The sequence below is a fragment of the Drosophila melanogaster genome, chromosome 2R (genome assembly GCF_000001215.4).
Source record: "Drosophila melanogaster chromosome 2R".
Lineage (NCBI taxonomy): Eukaryota > Metazoa > Arthropoda > Insecta > Diptera > Drosophilidae > Drosophila > Drosophila melanogaster.
In genome coordinates this window covers 10,292,015-10,313,096 of record NT_033778.4, presented here as the reverse complement: position 1 = coordinate 10,313,096, position 21,082 = coordinate 10,292,015, and the positions used below count along the sequence as shown (strand labels likewise).

Genomic DNA, 21,082 nt, shown 5'->3' with positions numbered 1-21,082 from the left:
CGCGTGGAAAGGGCGAAGCGTATGGATACCTTCTCAACAGTCACACCGAGTCCACACGCATATCCACACCCAATCCTCAGAGGGTGATGCGCACTCCAAGACATTTGAGCAGTGGCGCCAAAACAGCTGAGTTAGAGTTTTTTCTTTAAAATGGTTTTAAACTCAGTGAAACCTGGCATATGAATTAAAATCGTGCATAGTTATTTGTTAATTTAGTTTTGGCTCAAGCAATTCGTCTTAATTTTAAATAATGTAAAAATGAAAAGGTAAGGAATAAATTGGTGCTAGCAACCTTTCTAAATAATATTAAGACTCATTTCATTTTTACATTACATTCATTCGGAATCAATATTAAAATGTTAACATTTAAATAAAAAGCTAGTTCTTAAGATCTAACATCACTAATCCAGAGCACTCCCATTCCTTGGCGGGGTGTGTGTGCGAGTCGAAAATAAACAAATGGTAAACTTCTGAGGCAGCGACGCAACGTCTGCTCCCTGACTGATGAGGATCGGGTGCGGGCGAGGAGGAGGTGGAGGAGTAGGAGCAGGAGGAGCTGGAACCCAAGATACAACTGGAACCAATGACGGGGGATGGGGGTCCGTCAGTTGGACTATTTATGATGTATTTCTCGGTTAATTAGTTGCAGCTGAATGCAGCGGAATGGGTGTGGGAATGGAATTGGGATCGGGAATGCTTCCGCATGCATTTGCTAGACATCATACCAGTCATCTTCGCCCGACCAGAAGACCAATGGAAAGTGCGTGGCCCAGGGCCCGGGTAATTTTTTGCTATATTTGGATATTGCGCCGCTTGATCGGTGATGGATGCCTGCGCCTTTTCATCTGCAGTGCGTTCCAGGAACTGGAGCGTAACGATGACGACGTCGACGGTCACGATGACGCTGCACCCGGCCAGACTGTTGGGCCATTTTCGGGTGGAATAATTAAAAACGTAAATTAAGCCCCAAATTAAAAGCCATCAAATGTTACGCAAAATTACACCCCTAAAGCGGGCGCTCAGTTATAAAAGCCACTGACTTCTAAATGGATTTACCCCTGGCATTGCGGAAAATGTGCTCCCAACTGTTCGCATTTCTGCTCCTCCTTTTGACCGCTTTTGTGACGGGTAGAAGTACTCCACCGGCGTTGGATGAAGACTGTGAACTGAATTCTGTAGATACAATGGTGAGTTGTAGACATGGATGGATTTAGAGCAGTATAGAAACGAAAGATGCGAAAATCAGAATAATTATAGCAAACAAATAGAACTCGAGAGCCAGACAATGAAATCGTCATATAAAATGATGATCGGGTACAACTTTTTATTGCAGCATGATTTCTGCTGCGACCTGCACGACGAGAGTCCCCAGTTTAGCGACTGCCAGATGGAGTGGCACGAAAAGATTCCATACGAGACGGATGAAGAGGAGCAGACGTACATGTTTGTGAGTTCGGTTGAGGAGCGTAAACAAGTACCAAACTAATTGCTTAATCAGTGCACCGCAGAGTGCAGTTTCAACAGTACGAACTTCTTGGGCAGGGACCGCCGTTCACTGAATCTCAATGAGGTAAAGGAGCACTTGGAAAGCGACCTGGTCAACGATGCGGACATTAAGCTTCTCTATGACACCTATGTCAAGTGCGACAAGCATGGTGTGCAAGCTGCGCGAGTTGTTTATTAAATCATCTCTAAATGAACTACCCTTTGCAGCGCTCTCACTGATGCCGCACAAAGGTGTGAAGCAGCTATCCAAACGTCTTTCGCGTCTTGGCTGTCATCCGTATCCCGGACTGGTCCTCGAGTGCGTGGCCAACGAGATGATCCTGCACTGTCCCACCAAGCGCTTCCGTCAAACAGCCCAGTGCGAAGAGACACGCAATCATTTGAAGCAATGTATGCAGTATCTAAAGTACAAGTCCTAGATGTGGGATTAATACATGGGCACCACTTCCAGCTTACACGTTTATTGTCCTTTTGTTATAATTAAACTATGACTAAAGGTGGGATATTCGGCTAGCTAGCGATCTTAACTATTTCACCCTCGACTTCCAAGGAATCGGCGAGCTTAAGTTGCTTATCAAAGCGTTTCTGAAACTTCTTCGCCTGTTTTTCGTTCAAATCCTCGACGGACAGATGCTTGGCATACTTCTTGAGCAGCTTCTTACGAAGTTTTTCCAGGAAAATGCCATCTGCTTGCTTGGTAACGATCTTAGTTAGCTGGGCGGCCCAATCAAAGTCGCTGGTCACGCCGTTGGAGGTCTCCTCGGCAGCAGCATCTTCTGTGGTCTCCACTTTGGCCTTCTTCTTGGGTGGCGCCTCTTCCTCGACCTCTGCCTTCTGCTTCTGCTGTATTTCAGCAATCTTTTCCGCCTTGGCTCTGGCCAGCTCCGCTTGCTTTGCCTCCTTCATCTTGTTCAGCTCCTTCTCGAGAATATCCCACACCTGGGTGGCCTGGTTGCGGGGCATGCGCATGCAGTTTCCCACGAAGTTTTCGAACTTAGCCTTCTTGCGGGGCACGTTGTCGACGCTCTGGAGCTTTTGGAAGGCGGATCGAACGGCTGGAGTTAAATTGTACTCGCTGCTGTCGAGGATCGACCGAATGATGTCCATCCAACTCTCTTGCTTTTGAGCGTTCTTGTTGCGGGGCTCCTTGGCGGCAAAGCCTTGGCTTTGGCTGGCGTACTTCTGGGCCTCTGAGATGCACTTAATGTGTGCCACATACTCCTCGCCATAGAAGTCCTTTAGGCAGTCCATGCAGGACACGTTCTTGTCTTTGCCGCGACAGCGCGTCTGGTAGTGCTTTTCCACCGCCGGTTTCTTTACCGACTCGCCGCAGATGTTGCACGTGAAGAAGACCATGGTGTAGCAGTCGCTGATCTCTTGTTTACCGGGGAATCCTTGGAATTTCAGGTAATTTGGTTGAATTTACCGCCGGCGGAGGCCAAACAAAACGCACGTGGGCATTAGAGTGACCAATCACGTTCGAGGCTTAAATACCTGAAATTCAGTGTTGCCTAAGACCGATTTCAAGTACGCAAATAGGAATTTACTTAATCTAACATATTAATTTTTAATTCAACATTCATTGATATGGTTAATAATAATATAAAGTTGGAATAATTTACTGCCCTTATTTATTAAAACATATCTAGAAATTCCAAAACTGTAAAATACAACAGAAAAATATAATCAATTTTCTAGACAAGAATCATTTTAACTTAAATTTAATTCCTTTTAGCACTTTTCTTCTATTTTTTACTATCGTCCCATTTCGATGTATCGCAACCATCAGCGTGCCATCACTAATAGCAACAGCTGTTCGCAGACACACGTTGCCGGTGCTGACGAAATTTGTGCGAATGATTTCAGCGAATTCCCCGCTTTTTCAGTTTATTAGAAGCCCGCGACTACAGACTCTGACGAAATACGAATGTATTTAGTAAAATCAGCCAGGTCGCCGATCTACAGAACCTTGCGAACGCTCACAACCAGTAATTTGATGGCGGCCACAATTGCCTCGGCCAAGGATCCTTTAACAGGACCTCGCTATGAGCGGGAACCCAATGTGCTTAGAAAAAAGCTGGCCTCCGTGGTGCCGGGAACAGTAAATCTTCAGGTTCTGGGCTCTGGCGCCAATGGAGCGCCTGCCGCTGTTTATTTGTTTACGGACCAGGCACGCTATCTCTTCAACTGCGGCGAGGGAACCCAGAGACTAGCTCACGAGCACAAAACCCGCCTATCACGCCTGGAACAAATTTTCCTTACACAAAATACGTGGGCTTCCTGCGGAGGGTTACCAGGTTTGACGCTCACCATCCAAGATGCCGGAGTGCGCGACATTGGACTCCATGGACCGCCTCATCTCGGCTCTATGCTGCAGTCAATGCGACGTTTCGTGGTGCTAAAGAATCTCCAGGTGCGGCCAAACGATTGTTCTGAGGGCGCCTGTTTTGAGGATTCCATCTTGAAGGTGGACTCTCTGCCCCTGATCAATTCGGAAGATCCGACGAAAAGTGTAATTAACTACATTTGTCAGCTGAAACCGCGAGCTGGCGCCCTAAACTTGGTGAAGTGCGTGGAGCAAGGTGTGCCGCCAGGACCACTTCTGGGACAGCTAAAGAATGGCAACGATATCACACTGCCTGATGGAAAGGTGGTGCGTTCAGTCGACGTCACCGAAGCCAGTGAAACTGCACTGTCCTTTGTTTTCCTTGATGTGCCCAGTGAGAACTATCTACCAGCACTGCTTACACACGGCAAAAGGCTTAAAAAGTTAGGCGAAGAGAAGTTAACTGAAGTGGCGCTTGTGGTGCACTTCACGCCTTATCATATATCTTCTCGTCAGGTGTACAAGGATTTTGTGGTGGAGAGTTTTTCATCTGAGGCACAGCACATATACTTAAGTTCTCCCCTCAACCAATTCTCAGGCTATGCAGCCGCCCATCGCATTCAACACCAACTCCACCAACTGGCACCGCAAGTATTTCCACTCCTGGGCGAACAATTGTCCTGCCAGAGTCAGACTCTCAGTCTAAACCTTAAAAAAACGAAGTTGGACGAGGCCGATTCGGAGGACAAAGCAAATGCAAAGGCTAACGAGACAGAAGAACAGGGTGTGGTCGCCATGACAAACTATCACCTGAGACCAAGGAAAGGTTGGTACTATTTTTTACTTACCATTCAATGCTATAAGTATATTTTTATTACCTGAAGGTCTGGATCGCACTCTTGAGTCCAAACTCACACCAGAGGAGTATGTTAAGGAGACCCATGCCGTACCAGGATTTCTGGAACTATTGGCCAAATTCAAAGAAGAGTATAGTTTCCCTGACAATTCTGCCGATAGCTACCCGAAGATAATTTTCTTGGGCACAGGCTCCTGCATTCCCAATAAGACGCGAAACGTGAGCTCCATTCTGATCAGGACTGCAATTGATGCCTACGTGTTGTTGGATTGTGGAGAAGGAACTTATGGTCAAATTGTACGACTATATGGACACGAGAAAGGGCAGTTGATTCTTCGCCAGCTACAGGCGATTTATGTATCCCATTTGCATGCCGACCACCACATTGGATTGATTGGTCTGCTCCGGGAAAGGAGGCAATTAAAACCTAGGGCAGACCCACTTATTCTGCTGGCTCCTCGCCAAATTGAACCTTGGTTGGAGTTCTACAATCGACAAATAGAAACCGTAGAAGATGCGTATACTCTAGTGGGCAACGGTGAACTCCTAGCTAGTCCCCTGAGCGGTGAACAAGTTGAACGTCTAGGAATTACGTCCATATCCACCTGCCTAGTTAGGCACTGCCCCAACTCTTTCGGAATAAGCCTAACTCTGGCGGCAAAGCACAATAGCGAACCCGTCAAGATCACTTACAGCGGCGACACTATGCCATGTCAGGATCTGATCGATCTGGGCCGCGACTCCACCGTTCTTATTCACGAGGCGACAATGGAGGATGACTTGGAGGAGGAGGCGCGGTTAAAGACGCACAGCACCGTGTCGCAGGCTATTCAGCAGGGGCGGAATATGAACGCCCGCCATACGATTCTCTCCCACTTTTCGCAGCGTTACGCTAAGTGCCCGCGATTACCGAGTGATGAGGATATGCAACGAGTTGCAATAGCCTTTGATAATATGGAAGTGACCGTTGAGGATCTGCAGCACTACCACAAGCTCTACCCCGCCCTTTTCGCGATGTACGCCGAGTACACGGAAGAACTGGAGCAGCGGGCTGTCAAGCGGGAGCTGAAACAGGAGCGAAAGCGAAAACTGGCAGAAACGTGATTGCCGGCAAGTTAATCCGGATAGTCAGTATAAGTTACTCAAGGAGCTACTGTTAATCTTATGTCAGAGTTGAGTGGTATTTGTTAAGTTTAATGTTATTTCTTGAAACCATAAAATTTGCCCAAATACTAATTGGAGATATATAGATTTTATATATGAAATTAATAGGGCACCTTTGCTTGTATCTGTATATGCTTGTGATATTTGCATTTGCATCATTTACAAGTTATTTGTATGATCCAACCCAAAAACCCAATAAAAATATAAAATAATCCATTTTGTTTTTTAGTTTCTTCTTTATTTACTAATTACGCTTGCAACAGTGTCTGTGTAATAAACGATTTTTGTATAGATTTTTTAAAATGGTTTCTGTTGGTTCGGACACGACAATATCATAAATAATATTCATAATTATCAATAGTAATTATCCACTCTGCCGACTCAACAAGGGCACTTGAATCTTAGCACTTTGAAACATTTTATATCGTTTTAGTCATTTAAATTTCAACTTTAAGGCACTTTAGTTCAACGGTCTCTTCTTTTTTTCGCAATTGATATTCTTTTTGGAAATTAGCTGTGACTAGTTAAAATTAGTAGGTAAACGACAAAGTACATATGTATGTATGTATGATCTTAATTAAGGTCCTTCGATATTTGGTGTGTGTGTGTGTTGGAGTGGGGGAGGTGGAGGGGACAACTTTTGGTTAATATTTGGATGTCATAAATAAACGTAATTCCAACATTGATAAAATTAATGCTCTGTTTAAAAATAAATAAATAGCTTTAAAATACGGCAAAACGAAAGCAGCAGAATTAGCGGGATAAGAATTATTCAACAACAACATAAAATAATCCAGTAAAACCAAATCAGAGTTAATCATAGAACTGCCTTTGCCCCGGCCACGCTGATTCCTCCTCGTATTAGACTACAAATTCATTAAGATTAGGCACGATCGCCGCTCCGGGGGCTGGATCATTGGATCGATCTCCTCTAGGCCCGTTCCACGTAGTTGCCGGGGAATGTGCCGAAGCAGCCGGTCCTCTGCGAGGTGCCCACGAACCATCCGTCGTCGCACTTCTCCAGCACATGGACCACATCTCCCTCGAGCAGTTCCAGTTCGTCGGAGTTCTGGGGCCGGTACTTGTACAGTGCGCGGTACCTAAAGAAGATCTCATGTTAATAATGGTATTGTTTTGATCTAACCAAAGTAATACACTTAGAAAGATGTCTAGAAGAATGCATCTGTCTTATCCCCTATTTTCAGTCTGTTATAGTCTCAAAACAGGATGCATTCTTTTGGACAGTTTCATTGATATTTGATAGGATTACTCACGCCAATGGTTCGGAACTGGTGTCCACATGGAGGGCGTCCGTCTTGTGAAGTGTCCGCGTTTCCTTGAGGATTCCGTTCGGTGGCTGTGCTCCATTTTGCGTCAGCGTATTGAACTCATTGTTGATGTTTGTGCGCAGCACGTCGAGATTGGGCCGCAGATTCGTGGTGCTCTGGCTGGTGATCACGGTGGTTGTCCTGGCCGCAATGTCCTCAGCACCAATATCAGTAAGTACCTTAAGGTTAAAATGGGATTAGCTAACTACAGAGATTGGTTGCTAGTTATAAAACAAACCTCCACGTAGGAGCACGGGAAGATGCCCTTCCTGTTGGCAATCTTGCCCTCGAACCAGTTGCCATCCACTCGGCGTGTCAAAGTGACCAATTCGCCCTTGTTCAAGGAGAGTTCAATGCCCGACTGGGCCTGGAAGTTGTATTTGGCACGGGCCTGACCCTCCGATGGCCGTTTGGATGGGGTACGGGCTCCATCTCGACTGACAATCTAGAATTTTAAAATGAGTTGAATTCATTATCAATAAATATCCTTTTCTTCAGTTTTTTAAGAACTGCAATCACACAGTAAATATATATATATATTTGTCCCTAAGCATTAATAATCTTTTGATCTTTAGTCAAAAGAAATTAAGTTTAGTTTGATTCCATTGTCTTTGTTCTATATAAAAAAGTAAGATTAAGATTAGGAACGATCTCCGTGGGCTTGTTCATTGGATCGATCTCCAATGATTTATATAAATATTTATATATAATTATATAAATTTAAAAAAAAAGGAACTTTACGGTTCCGAGCTTATCGCTGGACTGCATTCTAACAGATGAAGATAGAATCGCTGGTGTCAAGAATTCCACTCACCTCAACATAGCTGGCTGGAAGCAGTCCAATCATGGCATTGTGCTCGCCCTCATACCAGTTGGCATCAATCTGCCGCCTGATGTAGATTGTGTCGCCCTTGCGGAAGGATAGCTCCCTGAAATGAATATGGATATAGTGCTGCTTGGAAGACTCCTCCTTACGGGCTACATACTTCGAGGTCTGTCCCTGGAAGTTAAAGAGAGCCCGGGCCACCGTCTTGGGGCCCACCAGCGACTTGAGGGTCACGTCCGTGGGGAAGTCATCGTAGCGATTGAGGGCGATGGGCGACTTCTGCGACGGGGTGAAGTTGTCCGTGTGGCGGCGCGAATTCATGTCCTGCAGCTCCTGTAGATACTTGCGACGGCGCTCCTCGTGGTAGAGCTTCTGCATGTGCTCCGCTTGGCGAATGGCTAGTTCCTCTTCCGACAAGTTCTGACGCTGCTCATGCCTGATGGGGGTCTTGAAGTGGATGTTCACGTCTGTGGCATAGTAATGATTGGGAGACTCTGTTCAGATGAGAGGCACAAAGTGGCAAGATGCGGTTTCAGGCTAAAGCTCAAGCGATGCGTCTTCGCCTTCGTTGGTTCCCCAGGCAACCATATAATCTATATGCATGTTCTAAAACCCAGAGCTCTATTACCGATGGGGTTCTCAATGAGATCTAGTCACCCGCCGCTCCTAAACAAGTTGGTTGAGCGACGAACCCATTTTCGCCGAGTGTACGCGTTGTTTACCCTACAAACAACAATCTCTTCTCGCCATCGTAGTTGTCTGAGTCGTAAGACGATCTAACCGCAAATCGTCGTAACTGCCGCCGCTTCTGTTACGAAACAATGGCTTATCTGGGGAGTCGGGTGCGGCGTACATATCAGTCTGCCAATTGGTAGGCAAATAAACAGCCAGCTCATAGCCCCCACTTGGTACCCCGACCAGTAAAAGTGGCATTCCACAATATCAAATTGAATAAAGCAGCTCTTTTAAATGGAGAATTAGCTGCAATTGAAGTTAATGTTCGTTAGCTTAACAATCTGATGCTTGCGCTGTGAAGGGGGGAACTGAACTCTCAGAGTCATGGAGCTTTCCTAAGCCAACTAAGATGCATTCGAGTCCAGCGAAGTTACTCATCGCCTAAAGTAGCCCAGATCCATTCCTTCTCAATTGATACTACAAGTGAATTGCGCAGCAGACGGTCAACTGATTAAGAAAGAATTTAGCTTCAGCATCTATTGACCTGAATCGGAAAATCTCAAGGGGAAAGCCTTGAGAGAATGATGAGGGAAGGGTGGCGGGGGAGGCGGAATTGTTGGGGCAGCTGCACAAATATTTTCACGGCAAATGAACCATGAGCCACAAAGCTTTGTCTTCGAACAACAACAATTAACAACAGCTTTGTACGTGCTGTTTACGCCAAGTGAAGAAATGGAAAGAGAGGCTTAATTGACACTCGGGGGATTGGGATTTTCACTTTCACTGATTCGCTGCGGCATATTTTGCCAGCGTTTGAAAGTGATTGCACGGAGAAAAATCACAGTGCTATCAATGTGATAGTGTTATCTTCTTTTATAAACAGGTTTAACTATCAAGGTAGCTCTATTTGTAGCACATTCTAGGCAGCCTGTGTTATATTAATACGTTATCATTGGATATTTTAGTTAATAAAGCGATTGAACTGCTTTAAATTGGACAAAAGTGCACAATTAAGAACACTTTGGCTATTATAGCATGCCCTGTATGGAAAGCTTTGCATATTTCCATCCATTCTGGAGACACAAACAAGCACACACAGAAACACAAGGGGCTTTCAAGGCTTTTCCTCGCATTTCACGCTCAATTAAGTTTTAAACGCTTTTCTTTACTGTTTTCTTCGTTGAGCGCTCATTAGTCACAACTATCAATCAGAATCTAGAATTGGAATCGAAGCCTGAGCACCAATTCTCTGATAAAGCTGGGGTGAATCGGCGGGCAACAACAAACAAGCTTCGCGCTTCACTGGAGCCGGAGAAAGAGCCGGTGAGAGAGGGGGCGGAAAGAGAGGGAGAATAGTGTTCGACTTTACCGTAGCACGCGCAGCGCTCAACTGAAACCGAAATCGAAATTGAATGGGGACCCCAAGGCAGCTAAGCAATATAGGGAAACAGAGCGAGAGAGGGATAGCTGGAGAAGACGAGACAGAGAGGGAAGACCAGAAGACGAAGCTTCGCGTCGACGTCAAAGAGATTTCGATTTCGACTCTCTGCCGGGTGAGTAATTCCCAGAGATAGCGGCGTTCGTATTACTACAAGTTCCGTTTTTTGGCGGCGCCGCCTCACGTTTAATTGTTGTTGCTGTTGGTGGTGCAGTGGGGTGTGTGAATTGCTTGTTGGTGGAACAGTGGGTCAGAGCGGTCGAATATTGGTAACTTTATCACGCAACAAAAAATTAAAGATTAAAACAATTTCTGTACTGTCTTTCCTTTAAATAAATCTTAAGAAATGGGCAAAAGTGTAAAAGTGTTTTTTGCCACATTAATGGTCTCTACGGCTCTATTGGATAACCATTTTCGCTCAGTGTACTTCCCATTATGCTTCTTCATCTTGATCATAGTAAAAAGCTTTTCCTGCTAACTACTTTTCAAGCTTTTATCAAAGACTTTGGCATTGAAACGTGTAGAGCGCGGCCAAAAGCTGGCCTCTCTTTTGGCCACCTCTCTTCGCCAATCTTAGGCGGTCCAGGTGATAACGAGTTTTTACTTTTTTGCAAAAGAAAAACCGTGAGAAAGTGCAAAACAGGAAGGTCGCTTAGTCAAATGAGAAAGTGCAAAGCGAATATAACGGTGGGAGCTGCAAAGGGGTTCAATCGATCGCTTGACTTTCTTTTATCTCACTGGGGGGTCTATCATAGAGAAATAATTGGGAAAAATTTGAGCCACTTGAGAAAGTATTTTAAAGTATTTTTAAGTTATTTGCGAAATGTACGTGTGCCTTTATATGAAATAATCAGGAGAGCTAGTTAATAACAATGGCAAAGAAGTCTCGGTTGATAACCTATCTGACATCCTAATACGATTATATAATTTAGTGCAGACTTTAAGCTATATACTAACTGCTTGGCCACCGATGTTGCATGTTCTGATATTTCCGATGCTGCAGCTGTTGCAGATTCTGCTGATGTTGCCGCTGTTGCTGCAGCAACTGCTGTTGCTGCTGCCACAGGAGCAGTGGCATGGTAGCCCCAATGGCATGTTGGTTGGCCAGATAGGCCTGTCGTTGGTTAGGCTGCGGTGTTAGGGGCAGTCCCACCACGTGGTAGCCCACGGCGCTCGGAACACCATGGTAGTTCGAAGGGGAAGGTGGCCTTAGAGGGGCGGATCTATTGTAATCGTATTCCCGGCGATGTATCCACAGGATTTTGCCACAGTTGGGTATGTCGCAGACGTTGTTGTTGCTGCTGCCGTCAGCCCCACTGCTCTGTGGCCTTTGCCAGGGATTTTCATTAATCTCCTGACTGTGCCACATGCCTTGCGGCTCCGGGAATGGCTCATCCTCCAGCTCCAAGTCGTTGCAGCTGCTGTGCAACTTCTGTCGCCAGTGGACAGCCTTGCTCTTGGAATAACTGGAGGATTTGCTGCGGTGCGGCGCCAGCGTTTGATGGATCATATTGCCGCGGTTGCATAAGACATTTAACTGACAATTATTGCGAGCGCAGCCCGAAAGACACGTTTTTTTGGCACGGAAAAGTGAAACTGACTAACGGCCGCGACCGGTATGTGTTCCCGAGTTTGTTTTGTTGACGGCATCGTCTTGGCCATGGCAACGCCAACGAACTGCAGGTTCGCACCGGCAAGGTGAGCCACCCCCTGCGAAGCAGCAACAACAAGGGCAGAGCCACCACCCGAACAGGCGGACAGGTGGGTGGTGGCTTGCTGGTTTGGTGGCTTGGTGGTTCGGCCGGGTGAGCTAAGCAGGTCAGGCCTGTCCGCGTGGCCGGCATTCTCATTGGAGATATCGATTAATTTGGTCAACTGAGGCACGGCGCGCCTTCAAAGCGAAATTGCACCAATTGCGGAAATTGCCCGTCGTTGCGGTAGTAAAAATGCTTTTAGCAAAGGTCATCGAATGACACTGGCTTAGTGCGGAATAGAATGGATACATTAAGTGTCCTGACCAGGATAAGCTAACTAAAATTAATCCGCTAACTAGTGTATATGGACATTGAGCTGGGTCAATTTCCTTTCATGTAGTTAGTGGATTGGTAAATATATAAGTATAGGTAAAATATTTTTCAAGATTGAAATGTGAACTTGAAGAATACGCTTGTTAAACATATGCACGATTTGGATATAAATAGTCCCGATAATAATCAAATGAATAGTTATGAAATTCAATCTTAAATTTTGTTCATATATAGAGAGGGGGTAAGACTTTCCAGCACATTTAACTCCCATTTTCACTGCCTTACTTTTTTGCTCGACTTTTAAGCAGCGGATACTTCGTGCACTAGAAATGCCAGGGATCAGCTGCATCATCGTCACTCACCTGATCCGTCGACGGTGTCGGTGCTGTACGGGAAATCGTAGGAGGAGAGACCCTTGACTGGTGGCTGTGGGGGAATGGGGGGCGCGTTCGGGTCGAGATCTGCGCCAACGATTACAGATAAAGAGACGAGTAAAGGGATAATTTCGAATAGTTAAGACCAATGGGGGAATACCCAACAAGCAGCAGCTAGCTCTACGAGATCTACGAGATCAGGCGACCAACGAAGCGTAAGGAAGGTGAAAGGTTGCCCTGGCTCATTCCCTGATCATTACCATTGAGACCCCAACCACTGCTCCCTGAAAGTCGTACGTAATAATCACCTTTAAAGGTCACCATGGCTGTTTTCTTGAGGCGCTCTAAAGTTCCATTATCCTTGGACTTCTGATTGCCATTCTCCGCACCATCGGGAACATATCGGGCCTTGGGACGATGCTTGTTGGGATCGAACTTCTGGTTGGCGAATATATCCTTCATGCAGCTAGTTAGCCGGGAGCTCAGCTGGTGGTTCTGCGACCTTGCTGGTCGTAGTGGAGAAGTGGAGCTCGCCCTCACCACTCGTTGTGGCTTCTTGGGTAGGTCCTTGGGTTTCGTCGGTTCGGGGTGCTTGTGAGCCACCCAGTCGGCACTCAGATGGGGTGATATGTCGTGGACATCCCGCATATCCGGATGTGAGGTGGACAAATAGCTCTGGGTCTGCGGCTCCGGTGACTCGTAGCGCATCCTTAGACGCTCGAAGCAATGGCTGTTGCTGCTAACGCTCCTAGTGGGACTCGATCGAACGGGAATGGGTAGTTCTCTTTTCAATGCCGCTGTCTTGCTGATGATATCGATGTGGGGCATTAGGCGGTCCTGGGCGCTACGCAGACGCTTTCTTCCTCGTTCCGGCGATGGCGTGGCTGCCCGCAGCTCGAATTTGTGGGTTAGCCGAGGCACATCCTCCTTCGACACCGCCTCCGTAACGGTGTCCGGGGCGTCTTTGGATCCCGCACTCATTTCGGGATCGCTGCGCGCCCTCCGCAGCGAGCTAAGCCCAAAAAAATCACGCCGCTCATTGGATGGCTCCCGGGACTGTTCGCCGGACTGCTGAATGCTCTCGAAGTGCTGACGCATCTTCCGCACCTCGCCGGTGTAGACCCTCTGCAAGTAGGAGCTGGAGCAGGCGGAGACCTGCGATTGGGGCGACAGACTCCGCGATCGGTAGTAGGAGTCCGAGTAGAGCTCAAGACTGCCGTCTCCGTGATCTGGTGATCCGTTCCCAAAGCTGATAAGCTCGGTATCGTCGGGCGGACGATCGGGCGGGCTGTGCAAGTGAAAATTTACCCGGGCCGCAGGACGCTCCCCAAAAACCCCGCTCAAATCGGTCAGTGAGTTACTCAGCTCCTGGTGGTGATGAAGTTGCCTAGCTCGCTGACGTTCCTGCATGTTTTGATTGATGAGTCGCATGACCTCAGCTTCGTCCGGCGAGGAATCTTCGCGAGCGTGGTAGATGGTCTTGGGCGGCTCATCGAACTGGCGATCCTCGAAGTACTGTATCTTCTGGCTTATGTCTTCGGCCGGCTCGCGAGCTTCAACTTTTGGTTCCGCCTTTGGCGGTGGCTTGCTCTTGATCTCCTGACTTGGTGTGGGCTTGGGTCTTGGTGGCACATCGGGCGGTTTCGTCAGGGTCAACTCTGCATTCTTGGCTGCAATGGCACCACGGGTTTCTCGTGCCACCACAACCGGAGATTGGCTGCGAGTGGAGCGAGGCAAAGTCTGATTTGAGTGCTGTTCATCTCGCTTACGTTGAACTGGTCCCAGTAGCTGATCCTTGGAGATGGTGGAGTTGCAACGTACCTTCAGACCATTTGGACGGGAACCCTTCTCTACGGTCACGACATACTGCTCCTCGACGGCTGGAGCATGGCGATTCCCCGAGTAGATTTCGTTCAGCTGCTGGGTTATCTTCTTAATCTGATCCTTGGACAAAGTGCTCACTAAATCGTTGTCCAAGTGACGCTCCATTTCGGGTTCCGCCAAGGCCTGGTGCTCCAGACTGCAGGCCAAATCAGCCACCGTATTGCGTCTCCAATGGCGATGAACTGGCTCCGATTGGAGCTGCTGCTGCTGCCTGAGGAGATTCAGCTGCTCAAAGTTTTCGCGCAGATCCTCCACAGACTTCTTCTTGGCAATCAGTGATTGGTCGGCCTCTTGACGCCATTTAATGGAGTCTACATCTTTTGAACGAAAGTGAAGATCCCTTTGCTTTTGGTCATCTCGTAGCTTTCCAACTAAATATTGCAACTCTTTTTCAGCACGTTCGTGAAGTCGTACGCGGCGCCATTCATCAAAGTCCAGGAGCTCAGCATCCTTTCTCAAGGGATGGAAACTGCTGGAGGACGTGGCCCTCTCCAGCTGACCCACTCGCTCCAAAGTGCTGTAGAAGCGATTCAATTCAGTGAAACGCTCGCAATTGTTACGATACCGACAGCTGGGACTATGGCGTTCCAGGTGAGTCAATGAAGTGGCACTGTGGGCTAGTTCACCACATTGGTAGAGGCCATTTGAAGGAGCTGGAGTAGCCCTCTTGCGGTCATCTGCGCTGCTGAGGCTGCTGGCCCTGGCCAAGGACTGTTCTTTGTCCTTGGAACGCAGGCTATCGATGCGGCGACGAGACGGAGATCTGACCTCCCGGCTAATTTGGGGCACCCTAACCTCTCGTGTGGGCGAAAAGCGACGTTCCTGGCTCAATTGTGGCGATTGGGGACGAGCGATGTCGGTCACGGTCACTTGTTTCGGTGGACGCTGCTCCTTGCCCTCATACTTCCATACAAGGTCCTCGATACATGGTTGCTGGATAGTATGACTTTCGAAATCACACACATCCTCCGGACAGAATTTGTACTCCTGCGGCAACGACATGGCCTGTTTGGCGTTGTACTCGTTCCAAAAGTTGGTCTTCTCCCTCACTGATTCGCTGTAGGAGTGGACAGTAACTGGTGGTGGTGGCTTGGTGGTGCTTTTGCCAGACTGACGCTTTCTTGGCACGTGACCTTCGCTTCGACTGTTCTGGAGTGGAACCAGCGCTTTAGAGAGTGATCCTCTGGACTTCCCAACATATGTCTTTGGCGGTGCTATGGGCACAATTTCCTGACGCACCATAGAGTCAATGGAGAAGGTGGAATTACTTCTTGGCAAGCTGTCATTGGATCCGTTCTTTTCCTGGCCTTTTCCTGTTTTCGAGGACGACTTCCTCAGCGACCGAGTTCCGCAATCCAAAAGCGTCTGGGGTCGCACTTGCGGGAAGCACATGGTCTGCCTTGTGGTAGTGCTCACTGTAGTATGACGAAGTCGTGGCAAGGACTTGCTGCGTGACGTCGCATACGAACGGACTGCCTCCCTCACCTCTTGGGGGGATTTCAAGGAGGGATCCCTTAGTATATTGGTACTGGCCTCAAAGTTGGTGCGATTAGCTGGCAGCGTGTTCTCCAGTCGCTTTTTCTCCTCAGCGAAGCTTCTTTCCTTCGATATGCTCCTGCCAAAGGCCACAGGACTTCGGCTGGAATGACGAAGGGCCAGAAGACGAGCGGGGCGTCTACTAGGACTCGAGGACCTCAAACGCGATTGCTGCTGCTGCTGTTGAACCCGACGCGTGAGTCGGGTCTCCTTGGTGGCCGTAAGCGTTTGCAAAAGGGTAGACACCGCTCCCGCCGACTTCGATCGGCAGATGGGCTCACGACGGGAACAACTCGAAGTGGCCACCTTTCGCAGGGTGATGGTAGATACCCCAGGGGCAGTTCCATTCGGCGGTTGAAAGCACTGCTCATGCCTGGACTTTGACGCGGAGCTCAGGACTCGCACAGTGCTCTTCGTGCAGCTGGACTTTCGGTGGGGCGGCCTTGGGGGTGGATCATCCTGTTGCGAAACTTGCTGCTTCTTGCTCAACGGAATGAACGAGGGCAGATTCTTCGATAGCTGGGAGAACATCTTTACCGGCTTATGGTCCCTACTCGTCGCCAAAGATTGATGAGGAGGAGGAGGTGGTGGTGGTGGCGGTGCAGGTGGCGGTGTTGCTGCTTTTCTCACGGGTTCCACTTCTTCTTCCAGCTCCTTGGTACTGACACGAATCTTTGTGAGCGTAGGAGTAATCTGTATGAATTCGAACTCCTCCAAAATTTCTTAGGGAATGCATTAAAACGGATTTTAAATTAGCCAGCGGCTTCTGTTGTTTCGGTGGTGCCTGTGACAGTGCCATTAACGGTGGTGCTATTTTATTTTTATTTGTTGTTTTTTTTTCTTTCGGTGGAGCCCGCCTCTTTATGGGCAGACAAATACAACTTCAGGTGAGCAGTGATAGTGGGTGATGGAGATACAACCAGGGCAAGAGGTGGCAAATAGGTTAAAGTCCTACATAGTTTGGTGTACAAAAGATTGACCTTGGAACCAACACCGTTTGCAGGATTAGTGAGTAGATAGCCCAGCGACTTATGACTATGTTAAGTATTAAATATGATTAGAGCTACGGCAAAAACTAACCCAAAACCTAACCAAATTTTGGCACTTACCACGGGGTTTCTCGGGCGCTGGTTTACGGAAGCCGAGCAGAGGTGGCTCTCCCCCTGCCTGGAGACTCTTGTAAGCCTGCTTTTGTTCAACGGGGCTAAGGGGACTGCTCACGGGTACCTCCTTCTTACGGAAGACCAGATTGGAATCGCTAGTATAGCCGGATTCCTTGGCCAAAGCTCTGAAGAGGTAAGAAATGAATGGAGGTTATACAATATAATGACATATATTTTAAGTTCTAGTTACTTTGCTTACCTGGACAAGTTACCTTCAGTGTACAATGGCGATAGTTTCGATTGTTCTAGATTCTATTGAAGGAAAAGAGAAAATATATGAATAAGCATTATTTCATACACAAGGATAAAACTGATCGAGAGGCTTCTATTAGTAGTTCTGGTGCCTTTTGCAATGATTCCTGCCTCGCTTTTATGTATCTGACAGACCGATGGATATTCTGTCCGGGAAAACTTACTCCGATGCCGTCAAACTCGTCGACGAATTCTATGATAATACGCGGGATGCGTGTATGCTCCCTAAGCCACTTTGAGAAGGATATGGATCAGGCAATTTGGTAGGCGGTAAATGGTAGGCAGGGAAAGATATAATAGTAAGCAAATAGTTGGGAACGGTTTAGTTCACGTTAGATAACGGAAAACGGTCTCGAGTAGCTCAATCGGAAGGTGAATTAACTAAGACTAAATCTAGATAATATAGTAGAGATCATACCCCGTTAAAGATGTCCATCACTTCGTCCCACCACTAGAATTGTGAATAGAATAATTGCTGTGAGTTAGAATACTTGAGGCGATCTGAATGACAGATTATGTATGGATGGTGAATGTGAATGCTGAATGATTATGGACCCAATTGGGGCTTGGTGGGTATTATCGTGGCATTGCAAATGAGCTGGGGCAATAAGCTAATATTGATCGGTGCCAGTGAAGTGGTTCCGTTGAGCAAATACGACTGATTGCTTTGCGTGGGTTAAAAATGATGGTGGTGAAGTGGATTTTCCCAAAATGGTGAGCATTTCGGTCACAGAGATGAAACGGTACGGTGAATGTTATCGGAACTGATACTTACCTCCTTCTTTTCCTTTTCGGAAACAGACGAATGACCTGTCGTATAGTTTTCGATGCGACCTGGCTGATTCTTATACGAGTTTTGCGCTGATTTTATGGGATTTGGCATAGTACCATACAACCTGCAACGTAAAAGGCAGTTGTTCGATTAGTAAGGCTCATTCACGATCATCACGATCAAGTATGAATTATAATGACTCACTTCTCGTCCTGATTAAGGTTGCGCACATTGACAGCCGAGGAGACGGACTGAACGCGGTGCGGATTCTGGGTGCGGTACCTCACCGTCGAGTAATCCGAATCGTAGTTGGGCTCGGGCTCTGAGACGTATCCGTTGCTCTTGTACGACGGACGGGCTGATCGGAGACGGAGAACTGATTAGTCGAGGTAAGTATTCAGTTGTACAAGCACAAAGCGGTTCCTCAAGCTCTACTTTCACATAATCATTACTTCGTCTTGGTGGTGTACTGGCGGACATGATGTTAGCGTTGTTTTGTGGTTTTGCGTTCGGTGAGTTAGGCCTTAGATTAGGTTAGTCGTGAAATTTAGTAGAAGCTTCCAAATTTTCAATGATCTACACACGGGAACATGAGAGAAATCATAGGTAAACCAAATAATACAACATGCATGTAAACAAAATAAAACCAAAATAGAATGAAGCGCTCTATTTGTTAGAGGTTAGAGGTCACTAGACCCTGTCTATATATACAGGCGAAAGCGAGCTACTAAAGGGGAGGAGCTACTAGGGGATAGCATAGTTTATAGATCAAAGAACAAAGAATCACCTCTAGGACACTTGTAGCGAATCACGAAATCATCTTGGGGCGAAAGCGAATGGGGTAATGAGAAACGAGAGTTTTTTTTTAAAGACACCGAAACGATAAGTCGGAGATCAGATCAGGCTGAAGCATTAGAAGGATTGGGGAATGGACATTTTCGGGGAGTGGGAATGAGCTGGGATGGGAATGGGGTGTGGTGTGGTGTACTAGGAAATTTGAATGCTTCAGACCAGGGGAAAAGTGAGTGACATTTACCGCCGTTCTTCTGCTTGTGTATCGTCTGATACAGACGCTTGTACCACTCATGCTGATGCGGCTCCTTGACCTCCTGCATGTGGATAAGGATAAGGAACAATACTCGTATCAATTCGTCTCACTTCGAGTTCAAAACCCCCCGTTGTGCCCCAGCGAGTGGGGCTTCCTTTACCGATCTCAGGATGATGGGCATTCCATCGTTGGTCACCGGACCGATGCCGTCGTACTGCCTTCGCCCTAACTGTGCCATTTTCCGGGGACGATCGCTGCCCGTCTCCGGTTCGCTCATATACTCGTGCTTGACTTTGTAGACTGGAAACCGCAGATGGAGTTTGGTTAGTTTTTGGAGGTCTATGGGGGCTCGGATCATTGGTTTATATTTAAGGTTTAAGGGTTAAACAGGGACACAAACATCACAGCTACATTCAGTGTTGTGCGTCGACATGAGCTCGCTTCACCTGGTCACTTGCCCTACCCACATCGGCTATACTTACTGACTTCATTGGGCCTGTAGGCTGGACGACTGGCGTCGGACAGCTGGCGCCGCACAAACGGCCTCTGCAGCTCCGAGTTGGACGAAGAGCGTTCGAATGCTTTTCGGGGCGGTAAACGACGGAAAAACGTTAGCGAAATCGAGCGAATTTTGGGGCGGAAAATGGAGAATTTGACATAAAGACATAGTCGTAGAAGTCAACTTTTTCCAACACTCAAAGGTAATGGTACAACAAAGTGCTATTATATTCTATAATTTAGAATCACACTATACTACTATTCTACTCTATCCACATGGTAGCTAATGGGGAACTTATTATATAATAATGCGCACCAAAATATCAACAGGTAATTGATATTTACTTGTACCAAAATAGAAACATGTGATCGTTTTGGAAAGCAGAAGATAGTGACGTTAAGAATTATCTTTCACGGTCTATCTGCAAAAGTATCTTAAAGTTTCTTTCCATGGTATTTATAATATTAAATAATTATTTTCAGTTTCTTTGAGTATTGGACTAGGACCCGACTAAATACTGAGAGGAATAGGAGCGAACTGCATATAGTACTTCTGATCTTGTCGGAGACACTGGCACTGGGCGCCACGGGACCAAAGTGTCCGGAGCAGTCGGTTTCGGCGTAGTCCGAGTTGGAGTTCACGGAGTTGAGGGAGGCTGGTGCGGTGGGAGGTGGGCCACCTTCTCCGTTCTCCGCACTGGACCACGGCGGGATCGTAGTCGTCGTCTTCTGTTGCTGCTGCGCCGTATAGCGACGGGGCAGAGTGGGGGACTCGAAGCGGACCGGACGGAACTCCTTGCGTCCGCTCAACACCGGCGATGGCTGGGGTGTCCAAACGGGCAGCGAGGGTGGCGGCGGGGGCGGTGGCGTGGCCGAGGTGGCGCCCGATTGATTTAGATCGCCGCTGGAACCGTAAGGTGTCCACACGCCTGTCGAAAGTTTTTGAAAGGGTGGGTGAGCGAGTGTGGGCGGCGGTCTTTGCGTCTTTCATCTGGCTGGTGACATTTTCAGGGGCGCCGGCGAGTTCAGAGATTGAGTTTTCCGCCCCGACATTTACACTTGTCAACAAGTTTATGCTGGCTGGCTATGCTTAAACTGCAGATCTGCTCGAAAATAGCTTTTTGGGCAGTCAACAAGCCGAGCGGAGACAAATTGACAAACAAACACAGCGACGTAGAACAGCCATAATTAATACGACGGCGACCGAGGAAGCCGCCATTTGGCAGCCATTCAAAATTTGGCCAACACACATAGGCAAACTAACACAAACACACACACAGAGACGCACACTGACGCTCCTCTCACACGGATGGAATGAGTCATCGCATTTGGCGCATGTTTAGCATTCACAAAACACACACACATGCAGGAAAATAAAATAAATTTATATTCCCAACCGTTAAAGAACT

General features: G+C 47.4%; 4 protein-coding genes across 30 annotated transcripts in view; 2 read left to right on the top strand and 2 right to left on the bottom strand.

Annotated features, from left to right (window-relative positions):
• Nucleotides 1–1,073: 1,073 nt before the first annotated feature.
• On the top strand, nucleotides 1,074–1,925 carry Obp46a (Odorant-binding protein 46a; the record flags this gene model as incomplete). The annotated part of the gene is made up of 4 exons (NM_136730.1): nucleotides 1,074–1,187; nucleotides 1,334–1,447; nucleotides 1,499–1,655; nucleotides 1,714–1,925. 4 exons carry the CDS (start codon nucleotides 1,074–1,076, stop codon nucleotides 1,923–1,925), a joined length of 597 nt encoding a protein of 198 aa, NP_610574.1.
• Nucleotides 1,926–1,953: 28 nt separating this feature from the next.
• CG12909 (uncharacterized protein) lies at nucleotides 1,954–2,984 on the bottom strand. The gene has a single exon (NM_136729.4). The coding sequence runs from the start codon at nucleotides 2,860–2,862 to the stop codon at nucleotides 2,017–2,019; it is 846 nt and encodes a 281-aa protein (NP_610573.1). The 5' UTR covers nucleotides 2,863–2,984; the 3' UTR covers nucleotides 1,954–2,016.
• Nucleotides 2,985–3,302: 318 nt separating this feature from the next.
• On the top strand, nucleotides 3,303–6,067 carry RNaseZ (Ribonuclease Z). The gene is made up of 2 exons (NM_165763.3): nucleotides 3,303–4,658; nucleotides 4,717–6,067. The coding sequence occupies exons 1-2, from the start codon at nucleotides 3,434–3,436 to the stop codon at nucleotides 5,790–5,792; spliced, it is 2,301 nt and encodes a 766-aa protein (NP_724916.1). The 5' UTR covers nucleotides 3,303–3,433; the 3' UTR covers nucleotides 5,793–6,067.
• A 5-nt stretch (nucleotides 6,068–6,072) lies between these two features.
• The window catches only part of CAP, a 38,009-nt gene continuing 22,999 nt past the window's right edge, over nucleotides 6,073–21,082 (bottom strand). For 4 of the 27 annotated variants that reach the window (NM_136726.3, NM_136728.4, NM_165759.3 and 1 more), the window contains 11 exons: nucleotides 18,332–18,485; nucleotides 18,131–18,251; nucleotides 17,774–17,806; nucleotides 17,303–17,355; nucleotides 17,050–17,228; nucleotides 12,509–12,607; nucleotides 8,167–8,473; nucleotides 7,995–8,109; nucleotides 7,419–7,625; nucleotides 7,127–7,359; nucleotides 6,073–6,952 (listed from right to left, as the gene is read on the bottom strand). In NM_136726.3, the coding sequence (NP_610570.1) occupies nucleotides 6,784–6,952; nucleotides 7,127–7,359; nucleotides 7,419–7,625; nucleotides 7,995–8,109; nucleotides 8,167–8,473; nucleotides 12,509–12,607; nucleotides 17,050–17,228; nucleotides 17,303–17,355; nucleotides 17,774–17,806; nucleotides 18,131–18,251; nucleotides 18,332–18,485 (1,670 nt within the window). In that variant the 3' untranslated portion in view covers nucleotides 6,073–6,783. Of the gene's footprint in view, nucleotides 6,953–7,126; nucleotides 7,360–7,418; nucleotides 7,626–7,994; nucleotides 8,110–8,166; nucleotides 9,889–10,050; nucleotides 10,097–11,076; nucleotides 11,711–12,508; nucleotides 12,608–12,828; nucleotides 16,663–17,049; nucleotides 17,229–17,302; nucleotides 17,356–17,519; nucleotides 17,589–17,773; nucleotides 17,807–18,130; nucleotides 18,252–18,331; nucleotides 18,486–18,579; nucleotides 18,704–18,914; nucleotides 18,948–19,163; nucleotides 19,237–19,335; nucleotides 19,476–19,657; nucleotides 19,757–20,224; nucleotides 20,603–21,082 lie in introns of those variants that run through there. The other 23 variants (NM_001144164.2, NM_165758.2, NM_165757.3 and 20 more) reach the window with 15 other exon arrangements.

Excerpts from the sequence above, each read along its gene's own strand:
- CG12909 (NM_136729.4), bottom strand. The coding sequence starts at position 2,862 with ATGGTCTTCTTCACGTGCAACATCTGCGGCGAGTCGGTAAAGAAACCG.
- RNaseZ (NM_165763.3), top strand. The coding sequence starts at position 3,434 with ATGTATTTAGTAAAATCAGCCAGGTCGCCGATCTACAGAACCTTGCGA. Across the intron at positions 4,659-4,716 it reads TCACCTGAGACCAAGGAAAG|GTCTGGATCGCACTCTTGAG; the intron begins GTTGGTACTATT and ends TATTACCTGAAG.